Genomic DNA, 24382 nt, shown 5'->3' with positions numbered 1-24382 from the left:
TTGTTTCACCAAAACAAAATAAATAATATACAAATAAGGAGACGCTGGATTTAATAAGTGAAATAGTTAAAGAGTGAGATACTGTATATTTTGGTAAAAATAATAAAGATAGAAGGAAAAAATTGTGGAATCACTATAATTTTTCTTATATGTCTATTCATAATTTTATCTCTATTTTTACTATATAATGATCCAACCTTTAAACATTTTTTTTTCTATTTCTCTCCTCTCTCTCTATATCGATTTGGCTTGAGTTGTCATAAGAAACTTAAATGATAAGCTATAGATATTCCTTATTTGTCAAGAAAAGAAGACCCAACAATGTATGGAGGACGAATTTTCTCATTAAACTTTCTCATTAAATACTATTCTATTGGCTGCGAATGGTTGTTGAAATTATTAGAGTCTCAATGTCGTTGAAATGTTATTAATTCTTTTGCATACTAGTCAATCTTTATTGAAAAAGATATTATTTTATTTTTGTTTTGCTTTATTATGATTAAAAGTAAAGATTCATCTTAACTTTTTAACGACAAATTCTAACAACACAACTTTACTTTAATTTGTCATATGTAAAGAAATATTAATTCATTAGTGCTTCATTTCAAATTATTTCTATATCTATCTTAACACAGATAACGGTAAGATTAAAAGAGCAGAAAATAAAAATCAGTGGCAAAGCTTTATAGGGACGAAAGCAAACAAGTGTAGATAGTGATTAAGGAGAATGCACTTGTTCCATATATTTGTTCACTTGTAAGGTACAAGTGATGCAATGTATGTAGGAGCAAAAGAAACTTTCAAGCTACTCACAACATGTAGAGAATGAATTTTAATAACTTGCCTGAATATTGGACATCAAAATTATTGGTTAAGGTTCGTTACAGATTAAAATAATTTTTTATGACTTCATTTTCATTTGGTAGCCTAATACGTACAAGCATGTTTAATTAAAAGAAGTGAGATTAGATGAAGATGGACATAAATGATCAGTAGCCGAACTATTAAATGTCCAAGAACGAACAATGAAGAAGAATTATTATCATTACATGGAGACTCATTCTAACTAGATGGTGTTGAAGGAGTAATAGAAACCTGATGTGAAACACTGTGAATTGTGAATGTTATGAAAAGGCTAACATTTTCTAAAGAAAAAGTATTATTTGTTGATTTTCTAAAGAAAAAGTATTATTTGACACTCACATTTTCTTTACATTCATTGGACAATTTGAAACTGTTTTTCATAATAAAATATTAAATTAAAATAATAATAATAAAATAAATATAAAAAATTATAATAAAATAATAATTTATGAAGCTGTAACTTGAGTGTATGAAAAAAAAAAAAAATACAGGTATCAAAACATCATCACCCTTTTCTAAAACGAATTGTCAGTTAGTAGAATCTTTGTAGAAGTGTATTATAAACAGCACCATAATTCTTTTATAAAACTACAACGCATCCCCTAAATATGAAATTATCTTCAGTGCGGAGGCACTTACGAAGAAGGCGTCAGACAAAAAGGATCAAGTAGATTTATAATGAAAATATTAACTTCAAAATAATTACTCTAGAAATTATATTAGAAACCATTTTCCCCAATTCGTTCACACTACAAAATTCTCACCAAACATGAAAACTAAACTTTAAGAAAATTACCCCAGCAATTTATAAAAAATAAAATTACCTACAGTACCATTACTAGTTTTCCCAAAACGACAGAATGGTATCTCCAGTAGAAAAAGGCTGCATTATGCATAGACATCTACCATCTACATACATAGTGTTAGCGTATGGTGAAGGAATATCAGCAATGGCACCACATCGATTCCTCAGTGCAGTGCAATACCACTGAACCAATACAAGTGCTAAAGTGGGGGCCAGCCAGGTCATTAGGTAGTGAGAAGTGGATGGTGCTGACACACCAAATAATTGCATGCGTGACTGCACCGACACCACAAACAAATACCTATTCAATTCCCACAACACAAGCAACACATTTTGGGAGACAAACATCTAGGATTTACAAACCTAAATGGCATTGCAAATTCATCTTACAACATGGAAAAACGCAAGAACCATGTTGCTGAGTAATTTGGAACATTAACACTAACATGCCACCGAACATGCAGGAGATGCTAAAACATCACCTGCTACAGCTATAGGTTGGATGTTGGCAGTGGCAGCAGCTTCAAGACGTTCCCATGTCACTCTTCGCTGCTCAGCTGCGGCACTTGACCTTGAATCTTCCTCCTTCAACTTGAGTTGGCAGGCAAGCACCAGTTCCTCGTCCATCTGAGACAGCATCTTCCTCATGTTCTCGGTCTGGTTGAGCACTGCTCGGTTCCAGTGATATTGGGTGTTATGTACAAGTGCTGTGAACACAAGAGGCAGAATCACCTCCCGGTTTTGGGAGACAACATCGAAGATGTGTTCGTTGTTCCATAGCAAGTGAGCTCGTTCAGCCACCTGAACAAAGATACTAATAAGAAGACTGATAGATAGATACTCTTCATAATAGAAATACTAACTACATGCCCTCTGATACACTTTCTATTTAAGGTTGAAAATTTTACTGAAAATCACAAAACTGTGTTGTTTACATCTCACTTCGTGTTCAATGAGATACATTCATGATTTCTGATAAATTTTTTAACTAACTAATAATAAAGAACGTATCAGAAAAAGTTTGTTGAAAAATATATGGTCAGTCAGACAGTGTTTCATCACAGTTATCATCACCGAAACAATGCAACAATCTAGTCTTTTACTGCAAGCTGGGATCGGTTGCATTGATCAAACAAGCCATAGTATATATCACGTTTATAGAACAAGCAATTGATCTCTAAACCCTTCTTAATGGTTTCCAATAGTTTGCTGCTACAGTTTTGTGACATGTTCAAATCATTCAAGGTGAGATTGTTTCTACAACTTTTCTATTTAATGCATTAGTCTTAATCTTGTCTCATATGTACACTCATCCATCACACCATTCTCACCAGAGCTCCAAAACCATGTAATTGGAAATTGCATTGCATGACACCAAGGCTACATCAATTTATATATCCAAGTATATCAGAAAAACTAATTAATATCAAAAGAGCCAGAAAAAAGGATTGACAACATAATGGTATTTACAAGCTGAATCCAATTTCTTACTATTTTACACGGAAGTTCTCTCTATAAGGTGACAGGAATATGTATTAAGTTTAATCGACACAAGCTTACTCTTTCATATGAAAATGATGCTAAAAGAGCAGCAGATTAACCGAAATTACCTGGTAATGATAGCTGTTGAGACAGCAAGCTATTCGTCGGAACAGTGGGACCATAACCTTCTGAAATTCAGTCATGATTGTGGCATCCAAAACCTCTTCTAACTCACTTATGAACATTAGCTCCTTTTGGCTATTTGTTACAGGCCAGTACTTCAATAGCCCCGTTATCACCGTGCTAGCCAGTGTTGGATCCTTATCAATGAACTGTAAAACACAATATGTTAACTGCTGATGATAACTACCAACAGATTTAGGTTTGTGTAAAGGCATTAAAACCCTAAACAGAAACATTTTGTGCTCCTCCTTCAATGGCAACGCAAACCCACAAATCACACTCCCAAAAATCTCCAGCAACTCAGCAATTCCATTATGACGTTCAGTCTCAAAAACAAATCGGTAGATGATATTGCTGACACATTTCCGTATGAAAGGCCTGTGTACCATGAATTTCCCATAGATTCTATGCAGAATTGCTTTCAGGCAATCTCTTTCTCTAGGGTCCTCAGAATCAAAAAGGTCAAGCAATCTAACAATGAACGCATTATCAATATGCAATTTTGCCACCTTTAGATCAAGCGCGTTATAATTTATGAATTGAAGGAGAAGATCATAAACAATTTTCAGGTGAGACCAGGAAGGATCAAACATAAGCTCTTCATCTTCTGTTTCTACACCAGAAGCACTAGGACGAAACTTAGGTGGGAAAACCCTGAACAAATTACTTGAACACATTTTACACATTGCAGCTATTGATGGTTCTGTGAACTTCGCAGATCCAGAAGAAACAAAATCAACAAGCTCTACTAATATTTGATGTTTAACATCTTGCTCTGTGCAATTCTTATCATAAACACTGCAGCAAAGATTCAACTTACTGATAAACAGGTTTTGCTTCTGTATATTTGAAACATCTTTGAAAGATATATGGGGATCAACTGCTTCCACTCCAGCACTCAAGCTAGCTGGAAATACCACAGATGATACCCGCTTCACTGCATTTAATTTACTTGAAATGGCAACCCCAACATTCGAATACTGAAAGACATTTGCAAAAGTAGTAGCACTCCCAGAATCACTCTGGGCAGAATCCGATGTGTCAGATTTTGGCAACTTCTTTGGCAATTTGCTAAGAATTTGCTTTAACATGGTGCCAATGCAGCAAACCTAACAGATAGAATACCAGTATGAGTTTATCAGTCAACCGAAATCCTACTCACTCCTTTTATTGGTGAAATGAACCACAAGAGCACCCGAAAATGTGCAATCATATTAAAAAAAGCAAACTAAGACCCGCATATGAGAGTTCATAGTGCATCGAGGACCAATTTATAGATTAAACCCAAGAACAAAAGGATAACAACTAAAGAAAAAAAATAAACAAAATCCAGTTAAAAAAAAAATACAGAAGCACAACCAATCTTGAACGTACTGCAGCAAATACAGACAAAATCAATAGGGAGACATCACTCCTTGCACAATATGTGTCGATGTAATAAACAGTAATTCGAAAAACGCATTCGGGGTATCTTCTAAAGAACTAACTACAAAGAGCAACAAGTTCTAACCAGATCTAAGGCTCCTTTGCAGAATTCAGTAGATAAGGACGAGTTTCATAATTTTTATTTTAAAGCCAGATGAAGTTCATCTCAACAAGTATTTAAATAAAATCGAGAAGAGCAAGAATCAACAAACAGTAAATTAATACAAATTTAAAAACTTTAAGCAACAGTGAATGGCAAAAACCAAGATCGGGGTGTAAGTTAAAAAAATTACAAAGAACTTGAGGAAGCAATAAAGCACGGCACAATCCTTGAACCTTACGTGACCATTACCAGACAATTTTATCCATTAAGAAAATAGTTAAAAGAGAGTCCCGAACAAACAAGACAAAACACAGAAATCAGTACATTTAAGAATTTAAAAATCTGAAAACGTGGTAATTGAGAGAGAAGCAGAAACGACCAACCTGATTCGTTTGGGAAAGAAAAAATTGGGGAGAAGAGAGTGAGAAGTAGTCAAAGAAGTAAGAAGCATTATAGAGAAAGAGAAAGAGAAAGAGAAAGAGAAAGAGGGTGTTTTATTTGTTGGGTGGTGAAGAAAAAGAAAGAGAGTTTGACGTAGAAAATGAGAGATTTGTTTATGGTTTGTTTGGGGAATAGAGAGAGGTGAGACCCTATCTGGGGATTTCCATGACCGATTCCTGGATTGAAGAGGACAACCGATGCGACATGTTACTTACAATTCTACCGCTTCCTAACCCCACTCCCTAAATAATTAACGTCTCATGCTATAACTTTTAATTTTCTGTTTATTCAGACTAGTCTTTTTTCTTTTTTTTTACAACTTCTTTTTATTAATGTTATATATTGAGCCCACAATGAAGAGAAAAACATGTGTATTAATACAACGGTGATTGTATTGTGATTAATACCCCGAATTTTGGCACCTCCTAAGATTTTGCTTTTCAAAATGTACACCCGAAATATAACTTATTTTACATTTTAATTATATAATCCAAAATATATTTTGATTTCAAGGGAATTAAAAAACTGTGTGGTGGTAGCAGACAAATGTAGTAGTGACCCATGCCACAACTCTCAAGGACCCATTCACATAACACGTAACAATATCACCCTTTTATGATACACATTCATTATTCCTTATCATCCATATGCAGGTACTTACAATTTCTCAACACTTCCAACCCATAAGAATAGATCATCAAATCAACACTGCCCTTTTATTTTCTTTTCAATCTTAGTACTGCAATACCCATGTTGATGAGGTTGAAGAAGGTGTTATTGTTGGTTGCTTCAATGTTGCTTCAATGGAGGTGCAGGAAGAAGATGGGGGCGCCAGTAGAGAGGCACATGAAGGGGCTTCGCTGGAATTTAACTTTATGTTCACGAGCGTAGCTAATCATAACATCCCATCAGCTTCTTTATGCACCTCCATATATGTACTCCAATAATTTTTTTGTATTTTCCAATCAAAATGTAAATTTTATATTTCAAAATATATAATTTTTATATTTTGTATTCTCCGAAACATAAAAATTATATTTCAATTCATATATTCTAGGATACAAAATTTGAAGGAGGTCCAGGTTGAAATTATGGAAGTAGCGGAAGAAATGGCTTAACTTACCATAAAAACAGCAAATGAGAGACCCAAGTCAGCCTGCAACCTATAGATACATTTATTGGTTTTGGTATGTTGCGTCTTTCCTTTGAAGGGAAAGGAAAAAGAAATTATACTAATATACAGGCTTAGCCATTTTGACGAACAATTGAATATTGATGACACCTAAGAGTAGCATGACCATAAATGAAATGGAATTCAACTTTCCCCTTTCCCTTCTTTACAAGTAACACAAATTTTATATATTTAAGACATGTAGATCTTGATAAAAACAAAAACGAAGCTCTGACGAGGTTTGATCCAATCTGCACATGGGAAAGGGAGTTATGCCACTCCTCCAGTTATTGACAATCAATATTTAGGTGCTTTCTGCTGAAACCTGACTCACAACTCCAAAGTTGTTTGCAGACTTGGGTCTCCATTCGGTCCTACCCCTCACAATTTCAGCACCATCTTCAAGCCGAAGCAAGTGTTTGCACTCAAAAAGTCCACCGTCAGCTAAACTGCCTACATTAGCACCAGATATATCAGTCAGGGAATCCAGCACACTGTTCCTGCCACACTCCCTTCTGTACTCCAAAGTCATGGCACACAACTCATGACTCTCCAAAAGTGGTTGTGGAGCACTCTGCAGTAATCAAAAGCAAAATATTTTTGGTTTAATGGATTCAACAAAATCCAAACTAAACGAATAAAAATTATTGTTTACCCTTACAAATAAAACACTAATAAAAAAGGGGACTCTAAAGTAGGACACGAAAAGATGAAACGAGGCAAAACTATAATACAAAAAATTGATATTTTCGAACGACTTTCACTTGATGGGACAGGAAATCTGAGAATGCAATACTTTTGTAAGCTAAACCTGCAAAAGTATTGAGACTCAAGCCCAGTTTACTCTAAAAAAAAAAGAACTGTCAGTTGCTTTGGCACACTGTGGGTGTTGCATAATAACAGTATATGTATCACCATTGAACCTGTCTTTAAAAAAGGTCAAACGAGCTCTACCTCCAGAAATTAAGGACCGATTAAATAAGAATTCAATAATAGAAGATCAATTACCTCCAGAATCCACCCAATGTATTTCACATTGTTAACATGCTGGTTAACATCTAGATCACTCCATCTAGGCTGTAAATAGAGATAAATAACAGAATTGGAAAACATCTGATATACTTAAGAAAATAAATCAATGTTAGCAAAGAGTTCGCATACACTTAAACCAGTGCGAATGAAATTAGCTGAATCATCAAGTTTGGATAGCTTTCTTTTATCCTCTTCCACAACTAGAGCAGAATCCACAAAATAAGCGCCTATCTCTCCCCTGACTTCTTCGGGAATTTTAGACAGTTTCCTTGTCACTTTATTCATCATGACCCAAACACTGTAGAACGTCAAAATAAAAAATCAACCAATCAGAAAACTGTTACAATCTCCTAGCACCAAGGTGCAGCAGATAGATGAGTTTGTTTGTACTTCATAGCAAATTAAGATTGTATTAAATACTGTTTGTGGATTCAGAAATTCTCATCGGCAAAAAATCTAAATACTGCAATTGATCGACTTTATCAAGATTTCTAAAGGCATGAAAAAAGCAAGTTGAATGTTAATATTTTATTAAGATTAAGTAAATATGATAACACATAACTTCACAAGCAGAGCTGAATCACTAGAGAAATATTCAGACTCCGAAAAAACACTTCAAAACATGTATATATGCAACAGAAAAAAGGATTCCTGAAACTGGTACCTGGAGGCTCTTGTCAAGATTTCACCCGTTTGGGCATCACGCACAAGCCAATCACGACGCATACCATTCTTCCCTGATGCGGAAACCCAAGTGTCGACTTGAACAACATCACCCCTGAAGCAAACATAGATTCAGTCAGCTTCAGATGAAACAGAATCATTATTTATCGTCGAACAGAGTAAATGTAAAAATAGGCACATGGTATAAGTTGCTTCTTTTGAAAACCTGTGTATGCACCGAATTTATTACCATAATAAAAGCGAAATATACAATTTTACTATGAAAGGTAAAAATATCTATACATAGTAGTTTATTTATTGCCCTCTCATATCCAGTCTAACAGAGGTACGGCAACTTCCCATAACTCTCTATGTATAAAACTTGTTTATTATATTTACTACCATCCAGGAAGAATTTCATGTGCATGGCAGAAGTATTTTATTCACAACTTCAGATAACGAAAAATAAAATTATTTTCAATATGATCTATAATCCATTCCAAGCACGCATTAAATCCCAAGTTTCCAACTCATATGCCACTTTTTGCAAAAACAGGATGCCCAAGCAACAAAACTGCAGAAATAAATTAAAAATCAACCAGATATTATGAAAATTTAAAGAAAAGATGACGACAAAGACAAAAGAAGATATCGACAGACGAGAGCATGGATGCTTTTGCAATTCACTCTATACAAAGCCAAGTCAAACCAACTTACCATTTAGGATACCGATCAACCACAACCTGCATCTTGGTAACCACCCAAATCAAGTTCTTCTTACACATTTCAGGCGTGGAGCCAAAGCCATCACCAAGAAGCCCCGCAGTCTTAACATGATTAAGAGCTGTCTCCTGTTGTTAAGACAGATACAAAATAAAATAAAATAAAAACACCGACATACAACTTGACAAAACTTAGAATTGGAGTTTTATTTCGTAGCATGCATGCAAACAAACATTTAGTATACCAATTATCTATATAAAATAGGATTAAAGTTACAGTTTAAACTTTGAAGTCGCATGCGAATATTTATCATACAGATTTCCAATTCTGACGGGAAACACCGCTGGTAAGTTGTTTTTTCATGAGCTGACCTGCAAATGATTCATCAACGTCTCTATAGACGCGGTTTTGTCAGCGCCAATTTCGTAGGACCGAATTGAGAAGTTCTGCCTGAACACAAGCCCGTCCTCCACAATCTTTCCTATCCCAAAGGGGTCAACGAGCATGTCGGGGCGGCGCGGCTTCCAATCGAGCATCATCCACTGCTTCTCCGCAGCTAGGAAGGCGGTGGTGATGGCGGCGAGAAGCATGCTCCAGTCCGGTAACTGGTTAATGAAAGTCCTGGGAGCATGAGTGAGTGGCGATGAAGATGGCAAATCATCCTCAACCTTCACGGTGTCGTTAACCTTGGGAGGGGCATGAGCGTTTGCCTTCACCTGCAAGCCACCGCATAAACCATTTCTCGGTTGGAGTCCTCTAAGGCTCGCAGAGCCACCACCCGACTGCGTCTGCTTCCCTTTTCCAGAGTCCGGCGAAGGCACAACAGGGATAAACGACGCCGTTACGGCTGTTGCAACCATCGTGAATACTCCTACGCCTGCATGGAAAGTTGAAACATCATTACAAACAGAAACATGTTAACATCCAAATCGTGAGGCCAAGAATATTTGAAGAAAACAACAACATCAATCGGAAATTTCAGTTACAAAAAGAAAAAAAAAAAGTATAAAGTGTAAGTTACGACTGATTTTTCAGACTCCAATTTATCGGTGAATTAATGTATAATAAATGCGAAAGTCGGTGCAGATCTGAGTTTGAATATAGAAAACGAAACACCACAAACCAAGATTGATGCTATTGAAAGAAAATTTTAAGAAAGCATTGGTATTAGTATATTATAATTGACAGAAAAATGATGAGTTGCAAGGCAATGCATATGAGAATCGAGGAGAAAGCGATTGAAAGAATGATGAATGGATAGAAAGCCCGGGGTGTGTTACATTGGATTTGAGAGACCCGAATGTTCCATTGATTTGTGAAGCGAAATTAAAAAGGAAAAAAAGAAAGAAAAAAAAACGAAGAATGGAAAGTTGGGAGGAGGGTGGCGGGAAGAAACGCAGCGTTTTATGTTGATACCTTGATGAATGAAAGGGGAGAAAAGAAGAGAGGGGAGAGGAAGTGGATGGCGAAGAAAGAGAAAGAATGCACTCCTTCGTTTTCCCGTTCCAATCTCTCTCTCTCCTTCTTCTTGTTCTCTCGTTTTGGGAAGGGAATCCAAAAATTATGGATGTTGTTGTGGTATTTTCTGAATTCCAAAAGTAAAAGGTAAAGAAAGAATATTAATAATAAGGCGTGTGTCTGATAGGGCCAGCGATTGTTAGTGAAACCCAATTACACTCCAAACGCTTTCTTATATACAACACACCAACTCGCCCTCCCGCCCGCCTCTCTTCTGTTTCCAACTTTTTTTTTTTCAAATAATTTAATAAGTTCGAAATAATAAATAAAATAATAGTAATTTACAGATTAAACTTCCTCGTATTTTTTCTGCTAAATATTCAGTGATTTAGTTAACCCACATATTAGTAAGCAGCAACATATAATTTTATTTTAATTATTATGACATCGAATTAAAGAAACTGATTCAATTGTAATAATTTAGTTTTCAATGAAGTTTTACGTATTGCTATTAGTAGCTTCTTAATTATGTTCACCACAACTAATATGTTTATATATATTCTCTTCTATAATATGTTGCAATCAAACCAAACTAACACTACGTACCAACTACCTGTTTTGGTCTTTCCTCAAAGTCTTTTTTCTCATCTTCAATCTTTACTCTAGAAGTGATAAAGACTTCTCATATTCATTTTTTAACTTTTTTATTCTTATCCATCATAATTCAACTAACAGAGTAAATTTATAGGAAAGAAGAAATTGAATAAGATAAAAAAATTATGTATATATGTAATACTAATATATATAGAAATACCATGTTCGAGTTATACGTATCATATACACAATTTAATAAGAAAAAAAATAATTTATAGCTTAAATAGGTGCAAATATGTGAAGATAGATGAAAGAGAGAAAATGAGTAAAAAAGAGAGAAACTTTTTGTATTATCGTTGTTGTTCTTCTCGCATTTGGCAAAATAGTCTTTGGAGTGGATTGACCATATTGTTAACATGTGATTGAACTTCAAATCACCACAAGAAAAAAGTTCACCTACAAAGGTTCTTTTATGTTCAAGTTAGTAAGAGATTTTAGATGAGTATTTGTGAGTAAAAACAATTATAAGATGAGATACTTCCTGTTATGTCATGTATTTATAGCCTTTTTAGGATTATGAGTACATGGTTCATGGATTATGTTACTGTTAATGGATTTAGTTTATATCATAAATAATATCATCTATCACATAGATATTATTACCTTTCCCTCTTTTTAGGGAGGTTAATATATCATATGGATCTCACACTCCGATTTTATGCTTATTGGGTTGTTTTGGGCCTAACAACAATAATAATATTGTAAATATGGACCGAGTAGGTACAATTGTCAAACAATTTTATGAGACTGTAAAATCATTTTTTAGAGAGAGAGAGAGAGAGAGCAAGCCTCCTCTTATATATGTACACAAAGGAAAAATATAAGAGAAGGATATGCATGCGGAACACGCAATACATGAATTTTATGTAATATCCCTCATGTATGGTTGCAGAAATTGGTTTGGTGAGGATATTAACAACTTGAAATCTTGTAAGTAAATGAATCAATTGTACGCAAACACAAACGAAATGTTGATCAAGCTAAAAATATTTTGATTTGGAGTACATGATAGGATTTGTGATGAGAAGAACTTCAAGGTCATCAAAATATATCTTGGGTAAGGATGAAGGCATGTGAAGTTCAAGAAGAAGGGTGGTGATTCAAGTGATTCAGTCAGAGTGATGGAATAACATGGTACTCAATTTCAATATTGCTTCGAGAAACAACTATTTTCTTAAGAGACCCATGAAACAAGGTTTGATCCAAGATAAACATAATAACCAGTGGCAGATTTTCAGTCATCTAAGTTTGAATCCTAATTTCCAAGGTTTGATCTATGAATTGCATTCAATCTTTCCTTAGAGTCTCTGCATTTTTTCAATTAGTTTTATTTGGTAGTCCAATTTCTTTCTAGCTTTATTGTTTTTGTCTTTTAAAATTTCTTGACATTTTGTCTAGAGTTTTCTTTTACATGTGACCTCTTGAGTCAAGATTTAAATCTCGCAACATTTTCACATTGATATTTGTCACTCTTTGCTTAAGCTACTGAGTTCTTTGTCAAGTGTTAAAGAGGATTTAAGTGGAAAAGGCAAAGAGAGTACTTTCAAAAAGGAGTTCGCAAGTGCGATACATGAGTGAACTTTTGAGTAAAACATGAGTGGTTTGAGTGTAAACACTTAATGAAAGATGAGGTCCATTTTAAATCTTTTGTCTATATTACTTGAGCTAACCATTTACTTTGTTTTGTGTCAATTGTTGTTTTTATAACTCTTTGCTAAAAAATATTGAGCAATTTAACATGTTCCAATAGAAACATTCTTCTAGAAGTGATTTTAGATATGGGTTAGAGAACTTGAAAGTACAGAGAAAGTGATACAAAGGGATGCACCTAGTGTTTGTTTGTCCTTGGGGGAGGATGTCAATGTTAGTGTGTATAAATATAATTGATTATGTATTTAATATATTATTCTATACATGTAACACCTAGCTGTTAGGGATCCTCAATTACTCCATGTAAATAGGAAATCTCCTATAATCCCTCCCCCTTTATTGAATATTAATGTAAAGATATTCTGCAGTGCCTATTTAAGAAAAGGGTGTTGCAGAATCAAAGACAAGTCATTCTGAAATACAATCTTGAAGTATTGGATTGAAGTATGTTTTCACATACCGTGATATTGTGACATGGTATCAGAGCTACAACTCTGAACCGTGGGTCACTCTTGTTCTCCATCCCGCTCTGAACCGTGGGTCACTCTTGTTCTCCATCCCGCTTCTTCTTCGACCTGTTATCGAGCTCCGCTGCCGGGTCTTCTTTTTTGATACGCTATTATCGAGCTCCGCTGCCTCCATCTTCGTCACACTATTCGGAATCCATTTTTCCGCACACTGTTCGGAATCCATTTTCCGCACACTGTTGTTCGCAGTCGCTGGTTCGAACTTGTGATTGACGTTCGCAATCGGTGGGAGTTCTTCAACCTGTTCGCTTCTTGGTCGTTTGGGTTCGCGAGTAGTGGTGGTTCGTGAATCTATTCTTGTTCGCGATTTTGCGCTTCTTGGTCGGTTCGGTTCGCAGGCGGTGGTGGTTCGTGAATCTCGTTCTCGTCACTGTGATTATCATGTTCGCTTCGATTCACGGTTGGTTCTTGTTATTGCTCGTTTACACTCTTCGATTCATTCTGGTTTGACGTTCGTCAGACCCTTGTCTTCTCTGGTTTTGATTTCGAAAACCCATTCTTTGCATCCCTGTTCGTCATGGCCTCAGACAAAGTCAACACTTTTCTGGTTCGATTTAATGGAAAGAATTATGCTGCTTGGGAGTTCCAATTTAAGCTCTTTGTCAAAGGCAAAGAATTATGGGGTCATATTGATGGAAAAATTCCCGCACCGACGGCTGAAGCAGATTTCGCGAAGTGGGAAACGAAAGATGCCCAAATCATGACCTGGATTCTTAGCTCTGTTGAGCCTCATTTTATCATGAATCTTCGGCCTTACAACACTGCTAAGGATATGTGGGATTATTTGAAAAAGGTTTATCATCAAGCCAATGCAGCTCGAAGGTTTCAATTGGAGTATGAGATGGCTAATTTCACACAAGGAAGTCTATCGATTGAGGAATATTATTCTAGTTTTCAAAATCTTTGGGTTGAATACTCAAATATTATTTATGCGGGTATTTCTGGTGAAGCCCTATCAGCTGTCCAAACGGTGCACGAGATTAGCAAGCGAGATCAATTTTTGATGAAGCTACGATCTGATTTTGACGCTACTCGATCCAATCTGATGAATCGTGACCCTGTGCCTACGTTGGATGCTTGCTTGAGTGAGCTTCTCCGAGAAGAACAACGAATCAAAACGCACACAGTTATGGAACAAAATATGAATTCTTCTGCTCCAGTTAGTGTGGCCTATGCTGCCCAAGGAAAGAATAAGCCCAGAGATATGCGTTCTGTCCAATGCTACAGTTGTAAGGGATTTGGTCATCTTGCAAAGGATTGTTCACAAAAATTTTGTAATTATTGCAAGAAAAAGGGGCATATTATCTCCGCTTGTCCTATTCGCCCTGCAAAGAAACAAGACACTGCTTATCATGTCTCAGTTGGTGCTTCGAGTTCTACTGCTTTGCCTGCTCCAACTTCTGTTCCTACACCTCCTGTCAACACTCTTACTCCAGAAATGGTACAACAAATGATTGTGTCAGCCTTTTCTGCCCTTGGTCTTTCAGGTAATACTCCTATTTCTTCTCAACCTTGGTATCTTGATTCTGGAGCGTCTAACCATATGACAAATTATGTTGTGTCCCTATCCAATGTGAAATCTTATGATGGCAATCAACAAATTTACACAGCTAATGGAACCTCCTTACCTATTAGTGCTATTGGTGATATTTCTCCTTCTTTGCCTAATGTCTTTGTGTCTCCTAATCTTTCCACAAATCTCATATCCGTTGGCCAATTAGTTGATCATGATTATAATGTCCAATTTTCTCGTTCTGGTTGTGTTGTGCAGGATCAAGTGTCAGGGAAGATCATTCTGAAGGGACCTAAAGTAGGACGACTCTTTCCGCTATGCATCCCACCTTCCACATATTGTCCTGTTTTTTCTCTAGTTTGTGTTGATGATAGACAACTAAATAAAATGTGGCATAATCGTTTAGGCCATCCAAATTCTCATGTACTTAGTACCTTGTTTAAATCTGGTTCTTTGGGCTATAAAAACTCCCATGTTTCATTTGATTGTACTACCTGCAAACTTGGTAAAAGTAAAACTTTACCATTTCCTCATAATGCATCTCGGGCAAATCATTGTTTTGACATTATTCATAGTGATGTTTGGGGGATTTCTCCTATTGTATCTCATGCAGGTTATAAGTATTTTGTCACGTTCATAGATGACTACAGCCGATTTACTTGGGTATATTTTCTTCGGTCTAAAGCAGAAGTTTTCTCTGTTTTTCAACGTTTTGTTTCGTTCCTTAAAACTCAATTCTCTGCTCACATAAAAATTTTAAGATCAGATTCTGGAGGTGAATATATGTCTAACACATTTCAAAGTTTTCTTCAAAATGAGGGAATTCTATCTCAGCGTTCTTGTCCTTCTACACCACAACAAAATGGTGTTGCTGAAAGAAAGAACCGTCATCTTCTTGATGTTGTTCGCACTCTTTTGCTAGAATCGTCTGTTCCTCTTCGTTTTTGGTGTGAAGCTCTCTCCACTGCTGTTCATTTAATAAATCGGTTACCTTCTCCTACTCTCCATAATGTTTCTCCTTTCTATAAGTTGTTTGGGTATTCTCCTTCTTACTTTAATCTCCGTACTTTTGGTTGTGTTTGTTTTGTACATCTTGCTCCATGAACGTCACAAACTCACTAATCAATCTGTTAAGTGTGCTTTTCTAGGTTATGCTATTAATCAAAAAGGTTATGTTTGCTATAATCCGCAGCTTCGTCGCATTAGAGTTTCTAGGAATGTAGTCTTCTTTGAAAATCAGTTTTTCTTTCCCTCTTATGTTGCACCATCATCTTCATCTTTTTCCTTTATGCCACAATTTTTAGACTCTTCTCACACTATGGAACGGTTCAAGCCTGGTTTGGTGTATACAAGACGTCGTCTTCCTTCTGGTACCCTTCCTGATTCTGCTCCGACACTTGATTTTGTCCCTCCGCCGGCACTTGATCCTGTCACCTCTGTTCTACCTCTTCGTCGGTCCACTCGATCATCAAAACCTCCTGATTGGTATGGCTTCTTTACACCTATTTCTTTATTCACTACATTGTCGTCTATTTCTATTCCTTCTAGTTATACCCAGGCTATGGAACATGACTGTTGGAAAAAGGCAATGCAAGAAGAACTACAAGCACTTCAAGAAAATCACACATGGGATATTGTGTCTTGTCCTCCCACGGTAAAACCTATTGGAAGTAAATGGGTGTTCTCTATCAAACTTCGATCTGATGGCTCTTTAGATCGCTATAAAGCTCGACTGGTCGCTCTTGGTAATAGACAAGAGTATGGGATTGATTATGAGGAGACATTCGCTCCTGTTGCTAAGATGACTACAATTCGGACTATCCTTGCTATTGCTGCTTCTCAATCTTGCCCATTGCATCAAATGGATGTGAAGAATGCTTTTCTTCACGGTGATCTCAAAGAAGAAATCTATATGAAACTTCCTTCTGGTATGCTTCCTTCTTCCTCTTCTGATGTTTGTAAACTTCGACGTTCCTTGTATGGGCTTAAACAGGCTCCTCGGGCTTGGTTTGAGAAGTTTCGTACTACTCTGCTTAAGTTCTCCTTTACGCAGAGTGAATATGACTATTCTCTCTTCTTTCACAAGTCTACTATCGGTATCGTTCTCCTGTTGGTTTATATGGATGATCTCATTATTACGGGAACTGATCATGAGTTAATTATTAAGTTGCAAACTGCGCTCCATGCAACATTTCGCATGAAAGATCTTGGACAACTCACATATTTTCTGGGATTGGAGGTTCATCATCGATCCAATGGCATTTTTTTAAACCAACAAAAGTATATTCAAGATTTAATCAAATTGGCGGGTTTAGTTGGAACTACTTCAGTTGATACTCCTATGGAAGTAAATGTCAAGTACAGGAAAGATGAAGGAGATCTCTTGCCTGATCCCACTCTCTATTGGCGTTTGGTAGGCAGTCTTATTTATCTCACCACTACTAGACCTGACATTTCGTATGCTGTTCACCAGGTCAGCCAATTTATGTCTTCTCCTCGTCATCTTCATTTTGCTGCGGTTCGTCGTATTATCCGCTATCTTAAAGGTTCATCTGCACGTGGGTTATTCTTTCCCAAAGCCTCATCTTTACAGCTTATGGCCTATAGTGATGCTGATTGGGCAGGATGTTCGGATACTCGTAGGTCTACTACTGGTTGGTGTATGTTTCTTGGTGATGCCTTAATTTCTTGGAAATGTAAGAAGCAAGATCGTGTTTCTAAATCTTCTATTGAGGCTGAATATCGTTCAATGTCAGCTGCTTGTGCTGAAGTTATATGGTTACGTAGTCTTTTGGACCAGCTTGGGTTTTCCCAACCTACCTCTACACCTCTTCATGCAGACAATACAAGTGCTATTCAGATTGCTGCAAATCCAGTGTTCCATGAACGTACCAAGCATATTGAAGTGGATTGTCATTATATTCGAGAGGCCTTGACCAACAATGTCATCTCTCTTCCTTACATCTCTATTGATTTTCAAGTTGCAGATATCTTTACCAAAGCTATGACTCGACAGCGCCATCAGTTTCTTGTTGGCAAATTGTTGCTGGTTGATTTACCAGCATCAATTTGAGGGGGGATGTTAGTGTGTATAAATATAATTGATTATGTATTTAATAGATTATTCTATACATGTAACACCTAGCTGTTAGGGATCCTCAATTACTCCATGTAAATAGGAAATCTCCTATAATCCCTCCCCCTTTATTGAATATTAATGTAAAGATATTCTGCAGTGCCTATTTAAGAAAAGGGTGTTGCAGAATCAAAGACAAGTCATTCTGAAATACAATCTTGAAGTATTGGATTGAAGTATGTTTTCACATACCGTGATATTGTGACAGTCAATGCATTTATGACACAAATAATACATCTAAATGGCTAAATATGTGAGCTTAGAAGAAAACACAAACATGATGAGAGAAAAAAAAGGAGAAAATGCTATGAGAAAAAGAGAAGAAGGAATTAAGAGAGAGAAGAGAAAGAAAAGAGAGAAATAAGAAGAAGAAGAAGGAGAGAGAGAGAGAGAGGAAAAGCGAAAAAGAGAAGAAGTAGAAAATAAAGAACAACGTCTTGACTTCTCATTAGAAAGATATACTAACTCATATCTTCTTGTTTTGTTGCCTAGGGAAGACTTGTTCATCAAGGAACAATGACATCAACAATGGAAAGAAGAAAGGATGATCGAGAAGGAGGACACAAGCTTGGAAAGATGCGCATGACTTAGCGTTTTTGTCCATCCCTAATAAACCTATAGGCACCCAAAGTCATACCTATAGTTTGGTTGTTTGTCTACACAATATTATTTTGTTTTTCTTTGAGCACAACATCCTTGATTTAAAACTTTTTGGTATATTTTGCATGTAGGTATTTGATCTTGGAGGCAAACCTAAATCCTTTGATAATAAGAGATTTGTCTCTTCCCAGATTCAAATATCATTTTAGCTAGAATTTCTATTTTGGATTATTTTATATTTGTGTTCTTTGACTTATATTTGGGTTTGTTTCTAGAATCTTCTAGAATTCATGGTCAAATTATTTCCAAGAAAGGGATAATGATGAGATCTTTTCAATAAGGAGGGAATGTAGAGGACTATCCATTGATCCAATACAAGAAGAACTTAAGAAGGAATCATTGCAATTCAAAGGACCTATGACAAAGTCAAAGGCCAAAAGCTTGAAAGAACAAATCTCCTTAAAGCTCTTGATGTTCCATGAAGCTTAGAACTCAAAGAAGATGAAGATCATGGCTTGGAGCCCACTTATATAATAGTTTTTAGCTTTTAAAAATATTTTGAGTTTTATTTTTTGTACGTTCTATTTTACTTTTTGTATACTCGTTGGGTGAAGAGTCTGTGTTTGCAACATTGAATTCTCACGTTTGTTATGGGCCCAACGTCTTTGAGCCATCTTTTGTGATACCTAGGCTATATATACTTGCATCACAAACATATGTAAACACTTTTGATAATCATTATATGAAATTTGAATTTATTGAGAAGGGATTCTCTTGATTCTTGTCATAGAACACTAGTTATTATCAAAGATTGAGATTTTTGTGGCAAATTTTCATTGAATCGTCAATATACTAGTTTGTGGCTTCTCCATCTCTTACTTATTTTCACGTTCTTCTTTGATTTTCTTTGTTTATGTTGCTAGAAGAGTCAAATTCAGAAACGATCGTACTCTTTCTTGAATAGGATCGTATCAAAGTTGAAGAAGGTTGCAAGAACTCTTATTATTATATTTATGAAAAAAATAAAGAATGTGAGTTCTTGTTTGAGTTATTGTTGTGAAAAGAACCATGGTCGCCTTTATTCTGAGAAGTATTGGATCAATTGCAGTTTGATTGAGAATTGTTTGAGGACCATGGTGTAGAAGCATTTTTGGCTTCAAGAAATTGTTTAAAAGCTCGATTCTTGTCAAAGTGTTCTTCTTAAGCAAGTAGTAGGGATTTAATGTCTTCGACATTATACGGGTTAAGAGGAGAAGTAACACAGGTGATGAATGGATCATAATTTTCTTAAAGATTGTCTAGAATGACTTTGATATGTTCATTAGCAGTAATTGGAGAACCAACGACAACTAGGATGTCTAAAAGGTAAAATATAATGGTGGGATTTTAAGCTAATTCTTGAGTTTCTTAACCTTTACATGTGTTTGAAAAGTTATTCCATATTTGGAAGGAAGATTCAAGACCCACCATTTTAGTGAGTAAAGGAGTAGTCATTGAAGTGAACATCTTGTGCATAATAAGACCTTGTGATTAATCAAATACTTTGAATAAAGTGAGCTTGATCCATTTTAGAATGTAAAGCCTGTTATAATTATTGTTTAATCATTGAAGGTTATTGGAAGAAGAAAATATTGGAATTAGAAACTCTAAACATGTTTTAAAGAGATTTGAACTCTTGTCCTTTTATAAAAATCAACTATCATGTGTAGAAATTAAGTTTTTGTAATTGTATAAGGATAAAGATAAAAAATACAAAATTAATTTAAAAACAAACATGCATAAATAAGAAACTATAGTAAAAAAAACAAAGAAACCATTTAAAAACAAAATATAAGATAAAGATAGCCTACAGATAAAACTAAATTTTAATGAAAAAGATAATGTTCAAAATTTCATACAAAAACAATATAATATTTTTGTGACGAGGTACTTTTTAATACTTTAAGATCCAATTTGAAAGGATTTAAAACAAAAAAAAAATCTAAAAATATATATAGTTTTTGGTTAAAGGAGTACAAACAGTGACATAAAATTAAATGAAAATCAAATGGACAAAACAAAGAAGTAAATAACATCTTATCTTTCGTTAGATACTTAGTTGGTACATTATTGACTAATCATTTTTAAAAAAAAAATCTTATAAAGAATTTGAAGATAAAAGTATTAAACAATTTAAGTTAAAAGTTAAACACAAAAGATATTTAATCTAACACTTATTTCATATATGTCAAATATATATATATATATATATATATATATATATATATATATAAATTTTCAATTTCTAATGGGTTTAACAAGCTTCTTGAAGAAGTTAAAAGAAACAAAGCTAAAGAAGTAAGGGTCATGAAAACTTATTCGAAAATTACGTTGAAATCATTTCTATAGTTTTCAAAATTTATATGGTATATTTTGTTAACCATGTTAAAAAGATTTTATTCTACAGTAACGAAATAATTAAATAATTAGGAAATCGATTCCAATAAATTTTGACAAATAATCTTATACCATCTCATATTATATATTACATTATGTTACTATTTTGACTATTTTATTACATTATATAGATTAATAATATTATTATGTTAAAATTAAGCAAAGCTTTAGTATTGACAACCAAAATTTGAATCGTTAGTATATTTACTCAATCAATTTATTAAGATCTTTTAAAACCTACAATCATGCCTTCAATGTATTGATCATCACGTGTGTACTTGTTTTTCACGTCTTTTCGAATGTACAATTTTGAAACAAAATGATTAATTGAAAAAAAAAAGAAGGAATCAAGAGATATATAAGCATAAAAAAAATGAAAATTAAATTTGAGGGTATAATATTTTGATGAATGAATGTGAGAATAAGTGTGCAAAAAGGAATGAGTTAATTAGCGAAAGAGAGATGAGAATGGGAACCGTAGATTTGGTTGCATATTAATGGAAGATGGTTGAGGGAATGAGAAGAATGATGTGGGAAATGAGAAAGGAGAAAGCAACATCACTTCTTCTTCTTCATTACTCTGCTTAATTTCTCACCTCTTTGCCGTCAAAGCTGGTTTCTTTTAATTCCCTGTGTTTAGGTATGTGTTTGTGTTGTGTGTGTGTCTTAATACCCATCACGTCACTGCCTCCTGTTCCCATCACATACCACATTTTGTCACCAAAATCGGTTGCTTAATTATTTACGATCAACTTTTAAACAAAACACTTTTATCTTTATTTTCTTCAAAAAATTATAAACATGTGTAAATCTATAATTTTACATTTTTAAATCAAATAGATATGCATAACTACTGCCAGGTATAATAAATAAATAAATAATTTTACCTTATAAATAATACTCAACTCTTTACTTGAATGGTTTGATTAGGCCTATACCACGTATAGTTAAATCAAATCTAGACATATTTTGGGTGAGTTAATCATTAATTCTTTGTTACCTCTAACATACACCGTAATTAGAAAATGAGATAATGTCTTCCCATGAAAGCAGTTTCATCAGTCTATTATCATATTCAGGAAAGAGTGCATGAAAAATTTAAATCAAAAGAATTTAACCCTGAAACACAAAATTATGAATAAAATAATTTATCAAGATTCTTCTATTTTGTTTATATAAAAATGATAAAAAATTAAGTATGAAGTATGGTTTTAGTTCCTTGAGATGAAATTAAAATTCGTCTCTATCTGAAATTTTTATACATGTTAGTCTTCAAACCATAAAATAAATGAATATAGTCATCTTGACCCAAAAGTATCTTATGTTAGCATTTGGGTTGTTTACTGTTTGAAACATTCACTCTTTAATGTCAAACAATTAAGAGTACGGTTTCTCTGCTGAGATTTGTTGTGCTGTTCTTTGAGAGCACTAAAAACAAATTGTTTTGGTAATTTAAAGATAATTTTAATATATTTGAAATTTTTAAAATTAATGGTCATCAGTGTAATTTGAAGGCACAACAGAGAAATAACAAACAAAAATCAGTAGAGAACCCAAACTCAAACAACTAACATGGAATACATACGTTTAAAAACATTTAAGGTAATTGAGTTAAATGATTATATTTATTCATTTTTAAAGTTTGAAAACTAAAATGTATCAACATTTCGAACATAAATGAATTCTAATTTCACGTCAAAGTTCATAAATAAAAACACACTTAACTCAAAAATTAATGTTTACCTTTTTTTTCCCTAAAATATTATGATAATATCTTGTTTATAGATAATATTTTTCTACAGTTACTTCGTTATAAGAAAACGTATATTTTTATAATTGCATATCTAAGAAGACTTATACACAAAAATACGTCCACAACATAACATTCTCTATGTGAAACTTCGCAATTTTATTTAAATCATATTTCAATAATGCAAATTCCATTTTTGATTTTTTAATAATAACTTTTTTCAATTTTTATGTCTTTATGAAGTATGGAACTCTCACTTCCATACACCTTACTCAATTTATAATAAATTTTAACTTCTATCTTAATAAATGCATTCTTTATACTAGTAAACTTCTTCATTGATTTAACCAGAAACATTGAAATATATATGAACCTTCTTTACTTGTTTGATACTTTACCTCTATAGTTGACAACACATATAAACCGCTTTCAATAAGTTAACGAAAACAACTAACATTTTAGGACTCGCTTTTTTTCATTTTTCAATTTTGATGAAGAAAAGGACAACTTCAAATTTGGGGTTTAATTTTTATATATAACTTTAGCCCATTTGTTGTTTAAACATAATTAATTGTTAAAACATTTTAATTAACCAGTCTATGATATCTTAATTGTCTGAATAAATAGTTGTACTGTTAGGTACACTATGGCCTACTCCAACATTATTTTGAAGAAATTGATAAAAGGAACTAACTATCAATTCGTAGCATTTACAACAAACAAACACCATACACATATTTAGATTACACACTTATGTTGTGTTTTTTTAGTTGGATTTATTGTTCAAAAAAGATAGAGAGGCATGAATTTGCTGTATTGATTTGTGTTTGTTTTCAGCCATTTGAGGGTGTAGGAAGAAACGAATCTCCGAGATGTACAATTTTTCCAATCTCACTTTAAATGAGGTGATTTGAGGATGAAATATGAGATTTTACCATATAAATATAATAATAATAATAATGATAATAATAATAATAATAATTTCATCTACTTTTAATTTCAATCATTCTTAAACGATGAATTAAAAGTAGGTGAAAATATTATATTTTTTATTATATTAACTTTTAAAAGCTAACTTTTTAATAAGATTCATCGCAGTACATATTTAAATTTAAATTGTTATAATTAAAAAGCTAGTAGTTGTACTTTAGAAGAGTTCATACATAACTCATAATTAGCCTCTCTCTGGACAAAATTCTAACTCTGACGCTTCATGAATCAAGGAATTTGATGCTGTTCTGGTCAATTCAGACAATAGTTTTGATGTAATTCTAATTGTTTAACAAGAATTTGGGTTTCTTTTTCTATTGTAGGCAAATGGCTTTGGTTTATTATGGATATGGGCAAGTTTTTTAAAAATTACGGAATTAGGCAAAACGTTTTGGGGGTGCACGTTTTCATATGAAAAAATCGTGTAGCCCCCATATGTTTTTGTGGGTCAGCGTGGTCAGAGGCGAAATCGTGTGGGAGGTGAACGTTTGTGGTGGCGTAATCGATTACCGTTTGTTGTAATCGATTACTGCATGCTTTAATCGTGCAGGGGTTTAACGTTTTTTAATCAGTTATCGATTACCGTAGTTTGTAATCGATTACTGAATGTGTTGCAGTTTTCTGGGTATTGTGTAATCGATTACGCACGAAGTGTAATCGATTACATGCGTAATTTTTTGAAAAAAAAAACATTTCACTCGATAGGAAAACAATGATGTATAATATAGTTGAATATGAGAGTAAAAAATAGTGATATTAGTGAAAAAAAAAAATTA

The 24382-nt window shown here is 34.1% G+C and overlaps 2 protein-coding genes across 3 annotated transcripts; both read right to left on the bottom strand.

The window, feature by feature from the left end:
* Nucleotides 1-1646: 1646 nt before the first annotated feature.
* Nucleotides 1647-5526, bottom strand: LOC114163807 (serine/threonine protein phosphatase 2A 57 kDa regulatory subunit B' kappa isoform-like). 2 transcript variants are annotated; one of them, XM_028048143.1, is made up of 3 exons: nucleotides 5246-5526; nucleotides 3280-4443; nucleotides 1647-2470 (listed from the first exon to the last, which is right to left on the bottom strand). In XM_028048143.1, the coding sequence occupies exons 2-3, from the start codon at nucleotides 4423-4425 to the stop codon at nucleotides 2111-2113; spliced, it is 1506 nt and encodes a 501-aa protein (XP_027903944.1). In that variant the 5' UTR covers nucleotides 4426-4443; nucleotides 5246-5526; the 3' UTR covers nucleotides 1647-2110. The 2 variants fall into 2 exon arrangements, with proteins under 2 accessions (XP_027903944.1, XP_027903945.1); XM_028048144.1 differs by lacking the exon at nucleotides 5246-5526 and adding an exon at nucleotides 5053-5193.
* Nucleotides 5527-6405: 879 nt separating this feature from the next.
* LOC114196246 (palmitoyl-acyl carrier protein thioesterase, chloroplastic-like) lies at nucleotides 6406-10547 on the bottom strand. Its single transcript, XM_028086829.1, has 7 exons — nucleotides 10309-10547; nucleotides 9264-9769; nucleotides 8887-9020; nucleotides 8171-8284; nucleotides 7636-7804; nucleotides 7483-7551; nucleotides 6406-7048 (listed from the first exon to the last, which is right to left on the bottom strand). Exons 2-7 carry the CDS (start codon nucleotides 9750-9752, stop codon nucleotides 6779-6781), a joined length of 1245 nt encoding a protein of 414 aa, XP_027942630.1. The 5' UTR covers nucleotides 9753-9769; nucleotides 10309-10547; the 3' UTR covers nucleotides 6406-6778.
* Between the last annotated feature and the right edge of the window lie 13835 nt (nucleotides 10548-24382).

The sequence above is a fragment of the Vigna unguiculata genome, chromosome 9 (genome assembly GCF_004118075.2).
Source record: "Vigna unguiculata cultivar IT97K-499-35 chromosome 9, ASM411807v1, whole genome shotgun sequence".
NCBI classification, from domain to species: domain Eukaryota; kingdom Viridiplantae; phylum Streptophyta; class Magnoliopsida; order Fabales; family Fabaceae; genus Vigna; species Vigna unguiculata.
This window is presented reverse-complemented; position numbering and strand designations above follow the sequence as displayed.

What these genes read in the sequence shown, in the direction of transcription:
- LOC114196246 (XM_028086829.1), bottom strand. Translation starts at nt 9,752, where the DNA reads ATGGTTGCAACAGCCGTAACGGCGTCGTTTATCCCTGTTGTGCCTTCG. An exon ending in GTTGATCGGTATCCTAAATG is followed by an intron (nt 8,285 to 8,886) that starts GTAAGTTGGTTT and finishes TGTTTGCTTCAG; the next exon opens with GGGTGATGTTGTTCAAGTCG. An exon ending in ATCTTGACAAGAGCCTCCAG is followed by an intron (nt 7,805 to 8,170) that starts GTACCAGTTTCA and finishes GACGTTCTACAG; the next exon opens with TGTTTGGGTCATGATGAATA.
- LOC114163807 (XM_028048143.1), bottom strand. Translation starts at nt 4,425, where the DNA reads ATGTTAAAGCAAATTCTTAGCAAATTGCCAAAGAAGTTGCCAAAATCT. An exon ending in TCAACAGCTATCATTACCAG is followed by an intron (nt 2,471 to 3,279) that starts GTAATTTCGGTT and finishes ATCTTTGTTCAG; the next exon opens with GTGGCTGAACGAGCTCACTT.